We start from the raw sequence: 18352 nt of genomic DNA on the forward strand, positions 1-18352 counted from the left end.
AGGAACGATTCTCTACTTCTTCTCGGAATATTCTTAATGGAACCAGTATATTTGAACTTATTTACTATATAACTTACTGTTGAGTGAGGTTTTTCACAATATTACTAATTTTCCTGAGTGAATAGCCCCTCAAAGCAAGACTGATTATCGTATGTTTAAGTTCTGTGCTTAGCTCCTTCCCTTTCTTCATGTTGGACACGACTGATATAATACATAACAGACAACATCGCAACTCCCCCACCCCAATAGGTACGGAAACGCAGTTAACCATCTATGCACACAGTAAATGTAACGTATCTTTATAAAGTGTATAAATAAGAGTGTTGTCCACACCTGTGGAGTAACGGTTAGCGCATCTGGCCGCGAAACCAGGTGGCCTGGGTTCGATTCCCGGTCGGGACAAGTTACCTGGTTGAGGTTTTTTCCGGGGTTTTCCCTCAACCCAATATGAGTAAATGCTGGGTAACTTTCGGTGCTGGACCCCGGACTCATTTCACCGGCATTATCACCTTCATCTCATTCAGACGCTAAATAACCTAAGATGTTGATAAAGCGTCTTAAAATAACCTACTAAAATAAAAAAAAATAAGAGTGTTGCATGATATGTTGCCTTATTGTGATGCATTTACTTCCCACTGTTTATAAATAACATTGTCATCATTTTGTTACATTGTACCTGCTTAGTATAAGGATTTTAATAATATATTAAAATATTTTAAAGTTTAAATTAATTTATAAGACAAACCAAGTTATTTCTTTACAAAATTTCAGCTTGTACAAATATAACTGTTATCCACTGTATATGTTGCTCACTTTTGTGCAAGAATCCATCAACTCTGACTTTCACTAACGTTTCTGCAGTTGAAAGGACTTCATTGTTTCACTGATTTGCTTAAAAACAGGCAGATCTTCCCGCTAGATAGAAGATAGGTCAATATTATTTCCCTACAGTCCTATATTTCAGTACCAATTTACCTACAGCTTTGATCCCACACGATCAAATATTAGTAGTGCATTTGCCTGGTGATTGTGAGTTGTACTCGGGCGCGGGTTCGATTCCCGCTTTGACTGATTACCTGGTTGGGGGTTTTTCAGATGTTTTCCCAACCGTAAGGCAAATGCCAGATAATCTGTGCGACCTCATCTCGCCAAATATTATCTCGCTGTCACCAATTTCATTGATCTAAATAACCCAGAAGTTGTTACGGCGTCGGTAAATAACTAAGTTAAAAATAAAACAATATAAGCTTACTCTTATTGGCTACACTAAACACTTTAAGTTTCAAAATATAATAAGATAATAATTGTTTGAAAATATAAAATATACAATATAGTAATATACATATATTAGAGTTGGGCAACACGATTTTTTTTTCAGAAGTTGATTCCAACGATTGAATCATACATTACGAGTCGATTTTAACGATTTGTTCACGATTCTTCCCAGTCTGCGATTTCAACTATTCTTTTGAATCGTCGATTCGACGCACCGCGCCGCTTTCTGCTATCTTCCATTTAAATAAATTTTGAAGAGAAATTCTGTTCGATTCAACTATACTAAAAGCCAGGTTATGAACCGACTAAACAGGAAGTAGTTGGTAGGGCGAGAGGAAAGTGCGGGTTAGAGGGGTAGCCTGTACAGCGATGACACGTTGAGTGTGGGGTGTTGGAGGGGAAAGGAAGAACGGAGCTTTTCATTGGACCTCACGTGAAAATGTCGTCTGCTAACGAAAATCTGGCAACGGGATCACGGAGAGAGTGTAGCCAAACTTCTCAGTTCATTTGCAATACCACGTGCATTACGAGTAGCATTTCGTACCAGCGTCATTACCTCGCGCTTTCTTAAAAATCGTAATTTTAATTAGCTACTAATATTGTGGATAGTGTTATCGAGAACTATAGACAGTAGTTATTTTAAACATATCGGCGACAAACGCTGAACACGCTTTGAATCTCGCGCCACTATGTGGCAACAGAGCTCAGAAAGAGAGCAACAGAACGTTGCTTCCGGTTTAGTCGGTTCATAACCTGGCTTTTAGTACGTGAGCGTTGGCAGGCGTTTAGATTCGATTCGGCTCGATTCCAGTAAGTGGGAGATCTTACATTTTTCTGAGGGAATCATATCTCTAAGTTACACTACGAGCTCTGTGTATAAAATTCTTTTTTCTGTTTTGGCACCTTTTCCATTTAAACACTGTGGTCCGTCCCAGTAATGTCTGAAGTAAGTTTGCGCATGTGGGAGAAGTGAATGAGCAAAGTCTAGCTGTGCCGGAGTGTATTGCGGGCAGTATCAGCTCGAGGCCGCTAAGGGGCAAGATGCTCGTGATGGCAAATGGTATTAACCCAGATATGCCTGAAATGTTTTTTTGCAACTTTTGTGTATTTTTCAAATCTCATTTAATGCAGTATATAACTGACGTATTTGTATGGTGTCGAAACATTCTAGTTGCACCTGGTTGAGCTAGAAACAGGTGTCCTTTTAAAAGGACAGTAGGCATATGAGCATACATTTTGAGGAATAATTGTATACTATGCTTACATGAAAGGAAACAATGTAATTGTTGTAATTTACAATTATTATTATTGTTATTATTATTATTATTATTATTATTATTATTAACAAATTATTACGTTGTTATTTTATTATAGTTTCTTTATTATTACTACTAATATTATTCTGAAGAATGATGCACTGTGGCTAAATTCGAATGCTTTCGTTATTGAATAGTACCGTATTGCTATTGATACGTAAAAATAAGTAATAGGCGAAAAGAGTGTTGAAGTTTCGAGCAGGAGGTTATATTGGGAGAGAAGGGACGATACATATAATGAAGCAATTGCTGTGGAAATGTCGAAAGACAGGTTTCAGTTCATTTTCTAAAATCTACATTGTTATGACAATGACAATTTAGATAGAAAATAAGACCTCTTCCAAAAATACTAAATGAAAAACAATAGAAACTTATGTCCGTTCAATACCTCCCTCCAGAACATCACCAGTCCTCCACTTGTAAACAGATCTTGCTGTGCAAATCTGGTTTTCTGGTATATCTCCCTGTGAAGCAGACTTGAATAATTTCAAAGGAAAAATTGTTCCGGAGCCGGGTATCGATCCCGGGACCTTTGGCTTAGCGCACCAATGCTCTGCCGACTAGCTACCCAGCAACTACACCCGACACTGTCTCAACTTTTCCCTTCATATCCACACACCTCAGTGGGCTGACAAGATCCAGAAATCCAATTTTGAGTGCACACGAACTCTGTGTGGCATTTGTAGGCTGCATTATAGTGATATGTCTGTATGTGAGATGAAATTTCGCCCGTAGCATAATTCTCAAAAGTAGATAGCATTTCATGCAGGGAAAATCCACTAAAATTGAAAAAGCAAAACAATTTCAAAATATATGGGGATATGCCTACTGTCCTTTTGAAAGGACACATAAGTTTTCGTCATTGTCATGTCGCAATGAATAGATATTTCGAACACATTGTGCTTTCACGTTATATTTATGTTTATTAGGAGTCATTTGATCTACAACAATTTGTAAAATAATTCCGAACTCTAAAAATATTTAACATTCTTATCTGATTTGCGTCTCGGATGCCATGGCTGAAATAAACGAACAATTCTCACGTCCACATCTCAAACTCAACGATGACTAGACCTCTCATTACCAGTCTTACCACACCTGGCAAGGCTCTAATTAAGGCCAGTAATAGTGACACCTGTGAAAAAGTAAATGCGTTGACTGTAGAGAGGGTAAGTTGAAACATTGACAACTGTCGTAAGCAAATAAACCTTTCAGGTATAACTCCCTGTAAAGTTAATTTGAATAATTTCGAGGGAAAAATTGTTCCGGGGCCGGGTATCGAACCCGGGACCTTTGGTTAAACGTACCAACGCTCTCCCAACTGAGCTACCCGGGAACTCTACCCGACACCGATCCAATTTTTCCCTCTATATCCACAGACCTCAAAGTGGGCTGACAACCGTCAAGCAACCAACATTGAGTGCACACTAACTCTGTGTGACTTAAATTGTGGTTTTCTGTTACGTATAGTGACGTGTATTATGCAACTGTCCTTTTAATAGGACAGTAGGCATATCTGGGTTAACAGTGTGGCGAGATTTTTCAACTTGCTTCGTTCAAGCAATGCCTCCCCCCAGAGCGGTCATTGGCCCTAGCCCTCCCACATACCACTTGCTCAGAAGTCTTGTGTCGTCTTTCTACTCTATAGATTCCTGGAACGGACCATAGTTTTTTATCAGTCGTAGAAGCAATCTCTCATCCCACGAAAAATAGATTTCTTCTTCAATATTTGTAGGTAATATTTTGCTTTGTTACGTAAACGTCTTGTATGATACTGCATATAACGCACTTATCCCCTGGTAGAGGGGCAGAGAAGTCCTGACGGCCTTATCTCTACCAGGTTAAGTAAATAAATAAATACTAATACTAATACTAATACTATCAAAGTTAAACCGAACAATTGTATGTCCCGGTTTGGAGTAAACAGGACTCCGTCACTTTCGTCGGCCTGTGTGGCGCAATCGGTATAGTGCTGGCCTTCTGCGTCCGAGGTTGCGGTTTCGATCCCGGCCTGGTCATTTAATTGTGCTTAAATGCGAAAGGCTCTTGTTAGTAGATTTACTAGCATGTAAAAGAACTCCTGCGGGTCAAAATTCCAGCACACTGGAGATGCTGATATAACCTCGCCAGTTGCGAGAGTCGTTAAATTAAACATAACTAAAAAGAACTCCACCACGTTCATTAAAATCCATTTTATCCCTAAGCATTCGATTTAATTAACTATTATGCAACGGCGACGTAATAAGCAGTTTTCTTTTTGTGGCTCTATAACCGAGAAGTTGTAAAATAACACTTGTTATAGCTTCCTCATCACACTTGTTAAGAATACTGCTAATGAACTCATGTCATCAGAATGCATAACTTTATTTTATTTTATGCTGAGACATCTTGATGTGTGTTGATCGTACAGAGAGAGTTATTATTATGAACTGAACTAATCATTATTTTTTAGTGTGGTTCATCTGCTAATATCTTTCACATTAACCTTTGTCGTTTTTCTTGAACAAGCATATCAGGTGTGCTTGTCAGCGCCCCTTCGCCCCGCAAGTTCTCGTAGCTCAGACGACGATAGTACCAAAATCTAGTATATACAGTCACGAAGCTCAATACGTAGTAAATATGCATCCATAGATAGTTGCTAACCACTATGATCGCTACTGTCGCCTCATCACAGTCAATGCGAAATAGTACCGGCACAGTCTATTGTTCCTAGTACCCTCATAAATTCAAGCTTCGTGACTGTATGTACTAGACCATGGATAAATATACAGAGTGTTTAAAAATTCGGGGCATAATTTCAGGTACGTATTTCCCACATGTAGACAATCAAAATAGTTCATTACGACATGTGTCCGGAAATGCTTTATTTCCGAGTTATGGCCTTCACAACATTGAAATTCACCGGAACGTTTTTCTTTCCGCAAGTCGTTGCCGTCAAAGGAGACATTAAGAGAGCACTCTGACAGTTCATTCCGAGGAGAAGGTTACATTCAGTGTTGTGTAGGCGTCAAACTTTGCGACATGTATTCAAATCAAGAGCTGGCAGAGATACACTTCATGTACGGTATTGCGGACGGCAATGCTGCGCTGGCTCGTCGTTTGTACCAGGAGAGGTACCCACAACGACAATGTCCAGATCGGAAGACATTTGTACGTCTCCATTACCGTCTGTGCGAGTATGGAAAATTTAACTCTCCTGGTTTGGGAAGGGAACGACCAAGATCTACAACTCCAGAAGTACACTCCATTTTCCATACTCGCACAGACGGTAATGGAGACGTACATATGTCTTCCGATCTGGACATTGTCGCTGTGGGTACCTCTCCTGGTACAAACGACGAGCCAGCGCAGCATTGCCGTCCGCCTTACCGTACATGAAGTGTATCTCTGCCAGCTCTTGATTTGAATACATGTCGCATAGTCTAACGCCTACACAACACTGAATGTAACCTTCTCCTCGGAATGAACTGTCAGCGTGCCCTCTTAATGTCTCCTTTGACGGCAACGACCTGCGGAAAGAAAAACGTTCCGGTGAATTTCAATGTTGTGAAGGTCATAACTCGGAAATAAAGCATTTCCGGACACATGTTGTAATGAACTATTTTGATTGTCTATATGTGGGAAATACATACCTGAAATTATGCCCCGTATTTTTGAAACACCTTGTATAATAGGATGCGAAACTGCAGTCAGTACCATCTGGATTTGGGGGTCTGAAATAAGGTGATCAGCGCCCAACGTCGTAGGTGGTGAACATTAGAACTACGTGTTGGGTACATTACCCAGAGTTCTCTATTTATCCGTTCGAGATATTGCTGTACGGGAGATCGAGAAGAGCGAGATGGCGGGCTGAAACTTGCTAATAAGTGAACATAAAGTGATACGTGTGTGTATAAGCAGTGTATGTTAAACAGTGATGTTTATGGACGTTGTAAAAATAGTGTTGTTGAATGTATTGTAAAGTAATAGTACTGTAATATAATAAATTGAACTATCTAAGTAGTTCTTGCAGACTTTTCCATTGTGCTGTACAATAAATACCTAAAGAATGCAATCCCAATTATCTGACCTTTTGTTTTATTTTTTTGTCTCTGTCTGGTTATATTTTAATCGGGTAGTGTAAAACACATAGTCTCTTTTATCTTCCTGTTGGCTCCGGTATGAATTTTCAGTAGAAGATGCTCTGAGGAATAAAACTGTAAATGTTTTATTTTATATTGGGTTAGTTTTGAATATCGATGAGGGTGGGAGGGAATACTTTCTGCACAGTTTAACATTTTCGTCACCAGGTGCGCTGCTAAATGCATGGAGTAATTACTCTTTTCGATACTTGGAGCGCTGCTAGATGTAATAAAGCCCCTCCCACAAACAGATGGCAGCAAGATCAATTTCTACAACAGGGCCTCTAGTAAGTGTTACGAGAAACTCAGTAAGTTTCGCATCCTATCATATATTTATCCATGCACTAGACCAGTAGTGTCAGAGTTGTAAGCTCCAATACCGGTTGTGGAGCTAGATCGGAACTTGAACTTGCTTATGTCTGTGGAAACACCGGAGCACGCAACCAGTCTAGTGGAGCGCTCCGCTCCGTTTAGTCTCTGTCTGACAACGCTGTACTGGACTGTGATAGTACCATCTAGCGTTAACAGGGTTAACTATTTAGAAATAACTAAAGCAGCGCTACAGTGAGATACAACAACACTATTGTGACCGAAAGCAATACTATTACCACAGTCTGGTATATACAGTCACGAAGCTTGAGTTTTGAGGGTGCTAGGAACAATAGACTGTGCTGGTACTATTTTGCATTGTCTGTGATGAGGCGATAGTAGCGATCCTAGTGGTTAGCAACTATCTATGGATGCATATTTACTATGTATTGATTCTCTAAGTCTCAGTCTAAGCCAAGCCGTCTCGGAGCACACACCACATCAGCTACACGAACAAAGCAGGGCTTGACTGGAGCCCGGGGAGTGATAAACAACAACCAAATGATATTGTAAGTTAAAACATAAGAAGTGATTTAGTCAACTCACGCACAAAACTTCCATCAAAGTGTACTTTACGAATATTCAGAATTTCAAGTGCTCCAATATTATGTGCGTTTATCATCGAACAAACAATGCAAAGAATCTTCAAGATTTATTTATACTCAACAATACAGTGCAATTAATCCACATCAAATAGGTAACGACTAGTTGCCCCAACGAACAGTCACGATAAACATTCATAAAATTCACAGTGCTAAGTATTTAGATAACGTCATAGAACAATGACCACAAGTTTGTTAATTGATCTTAATTGATTGTTTTAACAATCGATAATAATAAGTGTTTTATGGTCCATGTAACCACTGTAAACATGTATGGGTATAGTATGTACAGGGTCATCATTTTATTTTTACTTGCATTCTTATTGTACCTGCATTTCTGAATGTACTTCACTCTCACCCCTTCACTAATGTCCTTGCTCCCGTCAGACGCACAAACTTACGGCCGCTGTTGCATTCGAAGTCTTCAAGCAGTGAAGTAAACACTGCAGTGTGTAGTGTGTTTCAGAAATATGGTTGCGTTTTCTATAGAAGAAAGAACCTATATTAATAATATCGTACTAAAAATTATATTCAAGAAACGATAAATTCAACTTGAGAGAATATGCTTCAAAATGTTTTTAATAATATGCGTAAAGAATTGAAGCCTGCGTTGTAATGAACGGCAACCATTTTCAGCAACTTGTTTAAACATTCAGATTAGCTTATTTTGAATTGAGGTGGCTAGAAGCAAAGGAATGCTAGTGACATTTGTAATAACATGAGTTAAGTGCATCCAGTGTAAGCTAAAGTATCTAAAATTTTAGTGGCAAAGGGATATTTTAATCGCATCACATATTAAAATTTAAATAAAAATGTCACCGGTTTTACGAAAGCTTAAATATTTAAACCCCATTTTCTCAAAAGTAATTTAAGTGCACTTACAGCCCTTTACTTATGAGCCCCTCAATTTAAATGCACTCTCTATATTGTATGTTAACATCAATTATTAATATGCTAAATAAATTAGACATTACATAACGAACATAGCCGCCAGAAAAGTTGAGTTTTTTTTTTTTTAAATGTTACTCCTCTACTGTATTTTGATAAATTCCGTAAAAGTGATGATCAAACTGAAAATCGTAATATCGTATCTTAGAAAAAAAATGTTGTTACAAACAATTCACAGAGTTTATACACCACATCCACGCAAGACTGTAGCTGTTAATTGTATATAAATTAATGATGCTATAAAATCCTAATGCACTATGTAAAACAAGGTGTCTATCTTTGGGACATAATAATAGTAATAACAACAATAACTATGTTTGTATTATAGATTTTACTATTGTTGAGTATTTGATGACAGGTATATAGTTTGTAACCATAAGTAATTTTGTTTTTATTTTTTTTTACTATCGCAAACCAACTATATAATAGATGTTTTATTTGTAACTACGCCAATTCTGTGCATTATCTCATTAATATTGCTTAAAATTATGTATAAGATCACAAATTAATGTAATAATCTTGCAATTTCTCTACACCTTCGATTATAATTTCTAATTTTATTTCATTTTGTTTTAACTGAAAGTAATTATTGCATAACGTATTTAGTATTGTTTACTGTCTCTTAATTAGTGTATTTATATTGTAACTATGATTCACACCTACTATTAATTCTTTAAAATTGTGTATTATCACTACATAATGTATTTCACATGTAACAAACTACAACCCTAATATTCCAAAGGTAAAATAGGGTTTCAACATTTGGATAACAATAATAATAATATCGTATTTCCCTACAACATAAATGGATACACTACTTTTCTCTCCTCCTATACCTAGTAAAATGATTTGTTTACATATTGCACTAGTAACATCAAAGTCCTGTAATGGAAGGGGGCAAAAGTGTTTCCGAGTATAGCCAGGTTAATGTTAAAAATGTTGGTAAACATAAAGTAATGTCCCTGTATATTCACACACACACACACACACACACACACACACACACACACTATCCAAAGATCACAACATATGTACCTATCGGCCAGGTTTAAATTTAAATTTAGTATCATAAATACATCTGAAGATGGTACACTGAGGTACCGAAAACGTTAATGTAAGACATCAATAAATTATAATTGTAATACAGATAAGCAGAGACGGTGTAACTGAATTTTCATTACTTACTATGTATTGAGCTTCGTGACTGAATATACTAGACAATGGTATTACTCGTAACCCCTATGTCACTCCCCTCATTGGAAAGTTAGGGATGATGATAAAAGAATGAGGCGCGAAGTCTGCACCGGGCTGTGTGACCAGTGTGATGTTGCCAAGTTTGCGAAAGCGCACAAAATGCAACTGCAAATAAAATCGGCGCGAATTTATGAAAAAAAAAAGAATTAAAGAAATAAAAATAAATAAATAAACAAACGTTAATAAAAAAATGTAATTTTCATATTTTCTGCATGATATGTACATTTCATGGAAGGGCATCGGCACGTGCTCGTTGTTCCTCTCGTCATTTGATCAACACTCTCCACAATTTTCGCTCTTTCATTATCTAAATTTCGGAAACTATAGCTTCTCCTCTGCTTGTGTGACGTCAGCATCACTGTCCGCCGCAGTAAATATTCCCCTCAGTTTGTCCATAGAGATCATCTGTGTTGTATGGGGTGGAAATTTGGGGTTGGGAAAATGCGGAAAAATTAAATAAGGTACAAACGGACTTCCTGAAACGAATACTTGGAATTGGCAGAAGCACAGCTAATTGCAGGGTGCTAAAGGAGTTTGGACTTCAAAACGAAGTAATTCATATGAAAGTTTGGGTGATAAAATACTGGTTAAAAATTATATTTGGGGATCAGTCGCTTCTATGGTCGATTTGCTACAAATTTCAACAAAGATAGGGTTGAGAAAAAGGGTGGGTTTATAAACTGCAGAGAGGGCTGCATCATATAGGAATGGATGGGTGTGGGATAGAGGTGATAATAACAGGAGGAATATATGGCGTAATGTGAAGATGCGATTAATTGATATCGAGAGGCAAGAGATTGAGCTCCAATGTTCGGAAAAGTCCTCACTACATTTACAATCAGATCACATGCTTAACTGGGGGAGGTGTGACTACATAAATGCTTGTAACAAAGACAGTAGAGCAGGTTTAGCGTGTCTAAGATTGGGGGCATGGAAGGGTAATAAAATTGTCAACGAAGAAGGAGAGCGCCTTTGTCCGCTTTGCAGAGAAAAGTACTCCTACAGACATATTTTATTACGGTGTGCCGAATTGGAACAAGTACGGAGAAAATATCTACCACCCTCGATGCTAAGTCAGAATAGGAGTTCGCTTGCATGTCTTGACCTCATGGGGAATAGAGAATACGAACAAAAGACTGGATTGTTCCTCTTGAAGGCGAGACAGATTAGAAGTGCAGCTGTGGAAGTTTGTGATACGAACTGACGAAGGGATAATGGTATCTACCCAATTATACACTTCTATGTCTGTTTTAGGTTAGGATATATTATATAATGTGTTTTGTTGTGCCATTTTCATTTTAATATGTATGTTCTTGTAGAGAGTGGTTGGATATAATCATAGGTGAGGGGAGTGAGACCTACAATGTAGGACTTGTGTTAGGTACAAAGCACGTACGGTCACAAGACCCATGCACTGGATTTTAGAGAAAATTACAATAATATAACATCTGTATGTGTAATATTACTCAATAAATCCATCTATCTATCTGCTAGACTGTGATAATACTTCTTGCTGATTTGAACCTGGGACAGAGATTTCAATGCGGCATAAAACTGTCATAACTAATAACTATGACATACCTCACGGCCAACTTTTATTTGCATTACGCCATTGAGGTTTTTTTTTATACGAGGAGCCGTACAATTTACATCTGTTTCAATTATCCCAAGGTTCGTAGTGATTCCTGATAAACCGGTTCGGTTTTTTTTGCTCTTGTTCTCTAGGCTTATATCTTGAGGAGTCACTCAACATCTCCAGAAAACGTTACGCATTCATGATGCGTGTTTCAGCTATCATAGTTGTGCTTGTGGCTGCTGCCTGCAAAGGCACTCTGCCTGTCCGTAAGTAATATTTTATTCTATAACAAGTTTAGTGTTACGTGAAAAATACAGTCCTATGAAATTAGTGATATAGTCCTCTTTAGTTCTAGTGAGTGCTTTTTGAGGTAGGCCATCCTCTGTTTTCACTCTTGAGTCGAAATAATTAAAAATTATGTGAAGAATTCTATAGCGTAATTTCGAACAACTGTTATTATTGCAATCGATTGTTAATAAGATGTCTTTTTATTAAATAAGGCCTTATGTGAGTTTTCAATAACGTGAAAATCGATTTGATGAAACACAATGGTATCTAACACGCAGAACCGCCTGCATAGCAACATAGTTCATTACCCGGCACCGGTGCAGTCCAGGCGGAATTCCCTTCAACCACATATACAGTAGGCCTACCGGTACTCGTAAATTTAATTTCCAATCTAAAACTTCTCTATCCGTTGCACTAAAATCAATATAATACTAACATGTAACTGTAAATATTTAATTAATATAACACATAAAATATAAAAATCAGTATCTATAACATAATGATAAAATTGTATAATTTTGCTGACATACAAGATTATTAATATTACAACATAATTATGATGTATCAACAGTAATTTCACTAGAGGTTTTGATTTTATCGATAAATTAGCGATTAGAACACGAGCAGATTTATCTGGAGAAAATCAAAACTCGAATGGGATTTAATTTACTTCTACACTATTAGAAGAAAGTACATACAGATTAGAAGAAATAAAGTACACTAATACACTAAAATATTAATTGACTTACTGAAATTCTATTTCATTAATGTCAGCTTCACCAAAACGTTTGAACGAAGCCGCCATTTTCATGCTATAAACAAATGACGATCGCAAAGCATGTTTTGTAGTACCGTAAAGAATTTGCAGTTTGAAATGTTGGCAAACAAAGAAACAAATGGTGGGGAGGTGATAAAAACAGAAGAACGTATATGCAGAGTAGAAGAAATAAAGTAGGCCTACTCAAATACAATAAAATAGATATTAATTGACATACTAAAATTCTATTTCACTAATGTTATCTTCACCAAAATGTTTGAAAAGACCGACATTTTCAGTCTACTATCTATGCGGGAAGCAAATTACGATTGCAAAGCATGTTTTATAGTACTGTAAAGAATTTGCAGTTTGAAATGTTGGCAAAGAAACAAATGCTAGTCCAGTGATAAAAACAAATGCTAGGGAAGCGATAAAATTGTGCGATAAGCAGCCATGATTGATTGAAAGACCTCCTTTCGTACCGTTTTATTGGTCAAAAGTAGTATGACGTAGTAAAAGTGTAATAGTCAAGATGATAAATTAAAATTAAAATGTGAAATATAATATAAAATTATGAGTTTCATTCACGTTATTTAAGTCCAAATCCTGTGCAATTGCAAACAAGTTTATCTATATTAAAATTAATTATTAGTTAATTATTAAGATCATGCATGAAACTTACGCGTATTATATGTGTTGTGCATTTCTGCTGCTATTATGACTGTAGGTGTTGTGAAACAGCTGTTGGATGTTGTATGTGACGTATTCATAGAAATTTAAATTATGGTTCATTTAACGACGTTCGAAACTGCAGAGGTTATATCAGCGTCGCCGGTGTGCTGGAATTTTGTCCCGCAGGAGTTCTTCTACATGCCAGTAAATCTACTGACATTAGCATGACGCTTTTAAACACACTTAAATGCCATCGACCTCGGCCGGGATCGAACCCGCAATCTTGAACATAGAAGGCTAGCGCTATACCAACTGCGCTACCGAGAACGACGTGTTCATAGGTGTCAGATTGAGATTGATTCTATGTAGATTATGTAACCTATGCCGTCTATAAGTTGTATGTGCGTATGTACGACGTATTCATAGATGTGGGTTGAAAATTATGTAGGCAATGTAAACTGTGCTGTCTATAAATTGTAAGTGCAAATGTACGACGTATTTATAGATGTAGGTTGAAATTGAGTATCTAATGTAAGCTATGCCGTTGAATGTGCATATGTAGGACATATTCACAGATGTGAGTTGAAAATTGTGTAGGTAATGTAATCTACAGTATAAGTTTTAAGTATAAAAGTACGACGTATTCATAGATGTGGGTTGAAATTGTGTAGGTAAAGTAAGTTATATGTATTCATAGATATGGGTTGAAATTGTGTAGGTAAAGTAAGTTATACGTATTCATAGATGTGGGTTGAAATTGTGTAGGTAAAGTAAGTTATACGTATTCATAGATGTGGGTTGAAATTGTGTAGGTAAAGTCAGTTATACGTATTCATAGATGTGGGTTGAAATTGTGTAGGTAAAGTAAGTTATACTTATTCATAGCATAGATATGGGTTGAAATTGTGTAGGTAAAGTAAGTTATACGTATTCATAGATATGGGTTGAAATTGTGTAGGTAAATTAAGTTATACGTATTCATAGATATGGGTTGAAATTGTGTAGGTAAAGTAAGTTATACGTATTCATAGATGTGGGTTGAAATTGTGTAGGTAAAGTAAGTTATACGTATTCATACATGGGGGTTGAAATTTTGTAGGTAAAGTAAGTTATACGTATTCATACATGAGGGTTGAAATTGTGTAGGTAAAGTAAGTTATACGTATGCATAGATGTGGGTTGAAATTGTGTAGGTAAAGTAAGTTATACGTATTCAGAGATGGGGTTGAAATTGTGTAGGTAAAGTAAGTTATACGTATTCATAGATGTGGGTTGAAATTGTGTAGGTAAAGTAAGTTTTGTCGTCTGTAAGTTGTAAGTGTAAATGTACGACGTATTCATAGATGTGGGTTGAAATTGTGGAGGTAAAGTAAGTTACACGTATTCAGAGATGGGGTTGAAATCGTGTAGGTAAAGTAAGTTATACGTATTCATAGATGTGGGTTGAAATTGTGTAGGTAAAGTAATTTATGCAGTCTGTAAGTTGTAAGTGTAAATGTACGACGTATTCTTAGATGTGGGTTAAGTTATACGTATTCATAGATGGGGTTGAAATTGTGTGGGTAAAGTAAGTTATGCCGTCTGTAAGTTGTAAGTGTAAATGTACGACGTATTCTTAGATGTGGGTTGAAATTGTGTAGGTAAAGTAAGTTATACGTATTCATAGATGGAGGTTGAAATTGTGTAGGTAAAGTAATCTATGCAGTCTGTAAGCTGTAAGTGTAAATGTACGACGTATTCTTAGATGTGGGTTAAGTTATACGTATTCATAGATGGAGGTTGAAATTGTGTAGGTAAAGTAATTTATGCAGTCTGTAAGTTGTAAGTGTAAATGTACGACGTATTCTTAGATGTGGGTTAAGTTATACGTATTCATAGATGGGGTTGAAATTGTGTAGGTAAAGTAAGTTATGCCGTCTGTAAGTTGTAAGTGTAAATGTACGACGTATTCATAGACGTGGGTTGAAATTGTGTTAATTTGTAACTAATTACCGGGGAATTATGAGTGGAATGGTGACATAATATCAATCTATTTTATATTTAAATAACATTTGTTATAAAATTAACAATATATAATTGATAAAATTTGATAAAATCTTATGTGTCGTAATACGTTGCCATGCTGTTACAATTAATCGTCAATAGTTGGTTAGCAATACATTTGGCTGTTCTTCATTCATCAAATCTTGAATTTATTGATTGCGTGTAAAAAGTACTGCATTCAAATTGTAGCAAACACCATTGTATATTGGTAAAAACATAAGCTTGTAGGCTTTTAGAATGGGTGGTAAGATGTATTTCAAAAAACGTGCAAACGGTTGTACTGCGAGGGGTGGGAGAATGGAAATTCAATTATGTAAGAGCCTAGCTGGACTCCTGTGGTCCAGAACCGCCAAGAACCGAGAAGAATGGAGATCGCTACAGTTTGCAAGTATCGAGTGAGTGCAAGTGTACACACACGAACGATGAACAAAACTTATATAGAACAGAACCTACCGTCATGCGGATTAGCTCACCGCATGATCTCTAAAGAGCTCCCCTTTTTAGGAGGCCATAGCCCTTCACGGGAAATCCAAAGGCTATTTCATTCATTCATTCATTCATTCATTCATTCATTCATTCATTCATTCATGTGTATGCCTCAGCTTACGTGTGGGTATTCTTCTTGATGGTTTAATGCGTACTGAGAACAGAGTCAACAAATTCAACAATTGAGTCTTTTCCACTAATATTTCATTAATTTGCTGATATTCGTATTTCTTAATATTTGAGGAGAAAAATTCGCTCCGGCGCCGGGGATCGAACCCTCAAATATTAATTGTCAATATTACAGATATTATTCTGTAGGAAAAATTAATAAATCTATAATATTCTCATAGCTGCAGTGCATATGTCTGTACAGATTACTGTGCACTTAACTGCGGAATCCCGGCCAAACAAATCACTCAACTGAGTGCGCTCCTAATATAATGGCAGTTGACATTGGACATATACGTCAACATATATGCCTAACTTGGAGTCAGGGGCACAAAGGGAAACATTGAAGGAGGAGGGTTCGGTCCGGTGATGTGGATTGAATTCGGCGTAGCTCAGTGGTCAGAGCGTTTGGTAAGGAGAACCAAGGACCCGGGTTCGATCCCCGGCGCCGGAGCGAATTTTTCTCCTCATATATTAATTGTCAATATTACAGATATTATTATGTAGAACAAATTAATAAACCTATAATATTTGTATTTCTGTTAATGGAGTAATGCAGGATATAATATGTAATACTTTTGTCAATTATTTTGTAAGTGTTTTGTAACATGAGTTATATGTACCAGAAATCATATCGATATTTTCCAAATCTACATTTTTCCTGGAAATCTTTTTCAAAACAAACTTTTTTCATTAATAAAACATAACTACAAAAAACTCATGAAAGTCCATTTTGTCATGCATATTACTATGTACATTTTAATTTGTTCAAGGTTTAGATTTCGTGTTTCTTAACAGTATCTGATGATACCGAAAAGGCGAAAACGTTAATATTCCATATACAATGTTATAGCAAATAAACATTTGCAAAATAGATAAATCTTACAGATTGAACTTGAAACTTTTATTATATTGAACTAGATTTATCTGAAAACAAAATGAATTGTAAAATATTTATGAACGAGTTTGAAATTCGTAATTTACGGAGAAATTTGGACAATGGTTTTAGCGAGTTTTAAAGAATTCCAGGACGCAGTTCTGTAAATGGAGGTAATCGAGTTGAGATGCGATCGTCATCTTTGTGAGGAGTTCGACATTATCTCACTAGAGAGCACAATGGAATTTTAAAGAGTGCTTGATTAGTCAATATTTCCGAATTTAATAAAAAAATGTTGCAAGAATATTAGCAATGTTTGGTAATACGTATGAATGTGAGTAGATATTTTCTATTACGAAGCTATTATCATCATCATCATCATCATCGTCGTCATCATCATCATCATCATTTCCTTCATGGATTAGATCATTACTGATCTGTTCCGGCTCCAAAGTATAGTTGATCACTCCATCTATGGTTGGTCGTCCTCGACTTCTGTGACCTTGAGGCTTGTAATTTAGGATCATACGGGGCAGCCTTTCTTCATTCAATCTGCTGACGTGTTCAAACCATTTATTTATATATTCTTCTATTTTTGTTACTATGCTGACTATTTGAAGTTCTTTGCGAATATCTTCATTCCTTTTCTTGTCTAAAAGAGTATATCCTGCTACATATCGAAGAAATCTCAGTTCTGCTGCTTCCACTCTTCTTATCATGCTTTTATTAAGGACCCAGCATTCCGAGGCATACATAAATACAGGTAAAGCTAAAACGTTATACTTTTTTATTTTATTGGGTTATTTTACGACGCTGTATCAACATCTGGGTTATTTAGCGTCTGAATGAAATGGTGATAATGCCGGTGAAATGAGTCCGGGGTCCAGCACCGAAAGTTACCCAGCATTTACTCGTATTGGGTTGAGAGAAAACCCCAGAAAAAACCTCAACCAAGTAACTTGCCCCGACCGGGATTCGAACCCGGTCCACCTCATTTCGCGGCCAGACGCGCTGACCGATACTCCATAGGTGTCGACTAAAACGTTATAGAACTTGAGCAGAGTTTCTCTTCTAGTTTTCCCTCCTAGTGTTCTCTTAATTGTACCACAAATATGTCGGAACAGGTTTAATTTTCTATTAATATCCTTTGTCCTATCATTTCCTAGGAAGACCCCTAAATAGTTAAAATCAGTTACCTGTTCTATCAAAAGGTTATTCACTACTATTTTGGCTCTTACTATATTCTTCCCATGGAACGCCATTACTTTGGTTGCAAGCCGGACGAAGCTATTATAAATCAATAAATGGCGAATGTAGGCCGAAGTGTTAGCAATTTGAAAAATAGTTTATGTACTCCTATTTACCTCTGTTACAATATAAATCCTAGTTACATTACTTTAGTAGAATCGAAAGGGACGTAGAAAATGAGAAATTAAGAAATGAAGCACAAACAAGTCGTTTTCCCCCCACAGACCACAGACCGTCATCAGCTGTTGGCCTGCTCTACTCCAATACCGTGCCAATTATGCCAACAAGACTTGCTAGCAGCAGGAACCTTCACATCACTGATGTAAGATTAGAGATGCCTTCGGTGAATTTA

General features: G+C 36.8%; 1 protein-coding gene and 1 non-coding gene across 2 annotated transcripts in view; both read left to right on the forward strand.

Annotated features, from left to right (window-relative positions):
- Positions 1 to 11610: 11610 nt before the first annotated feature.
- The window catches only part of LOC138705165 (protein takeout-like), a 54429-nt gene continuing 47687 nt past the window's right edge, over positions 11611 to 18352 (forward strand). The window contains exon 1 of the mRNA XM_069833836.1: positions 11611 to 11727. Within this exon, the coding sequence (XP_069689937.1) occupies positions 11661 to 11727 (67 nt within the window). The 5' untranslated portion in view covers positions 11611 to 11660. The remainder of the gene's footprint in view (positions 11728 to 18352) is intronic.
- On the forward strand, positions 16257 to 16329 carry TRNAP-AGG (transfer RNA proline (anticodon AGG)). Its single transcript has one exon. It is a non-coding gene; the product is annotated as a tRNA-Pro (tRNA).

This window comes from Periplaneta americana, chromosome 1 (assembly GCF_040183065.1).
Source record: "Periplaneta americana isolate PAMFEO1 chromosome 1, P.americana_PAMFEO1_priV1, whole genome shotgun sequence".
In the NCBI taxonomy this organism is placed as follows: domain Eukaryota; kingdom Metazoa; phylum Arthropoda; class Insecta; order Blattodea; family Blattidae; genus Periplaneta; species Periplaneta americana.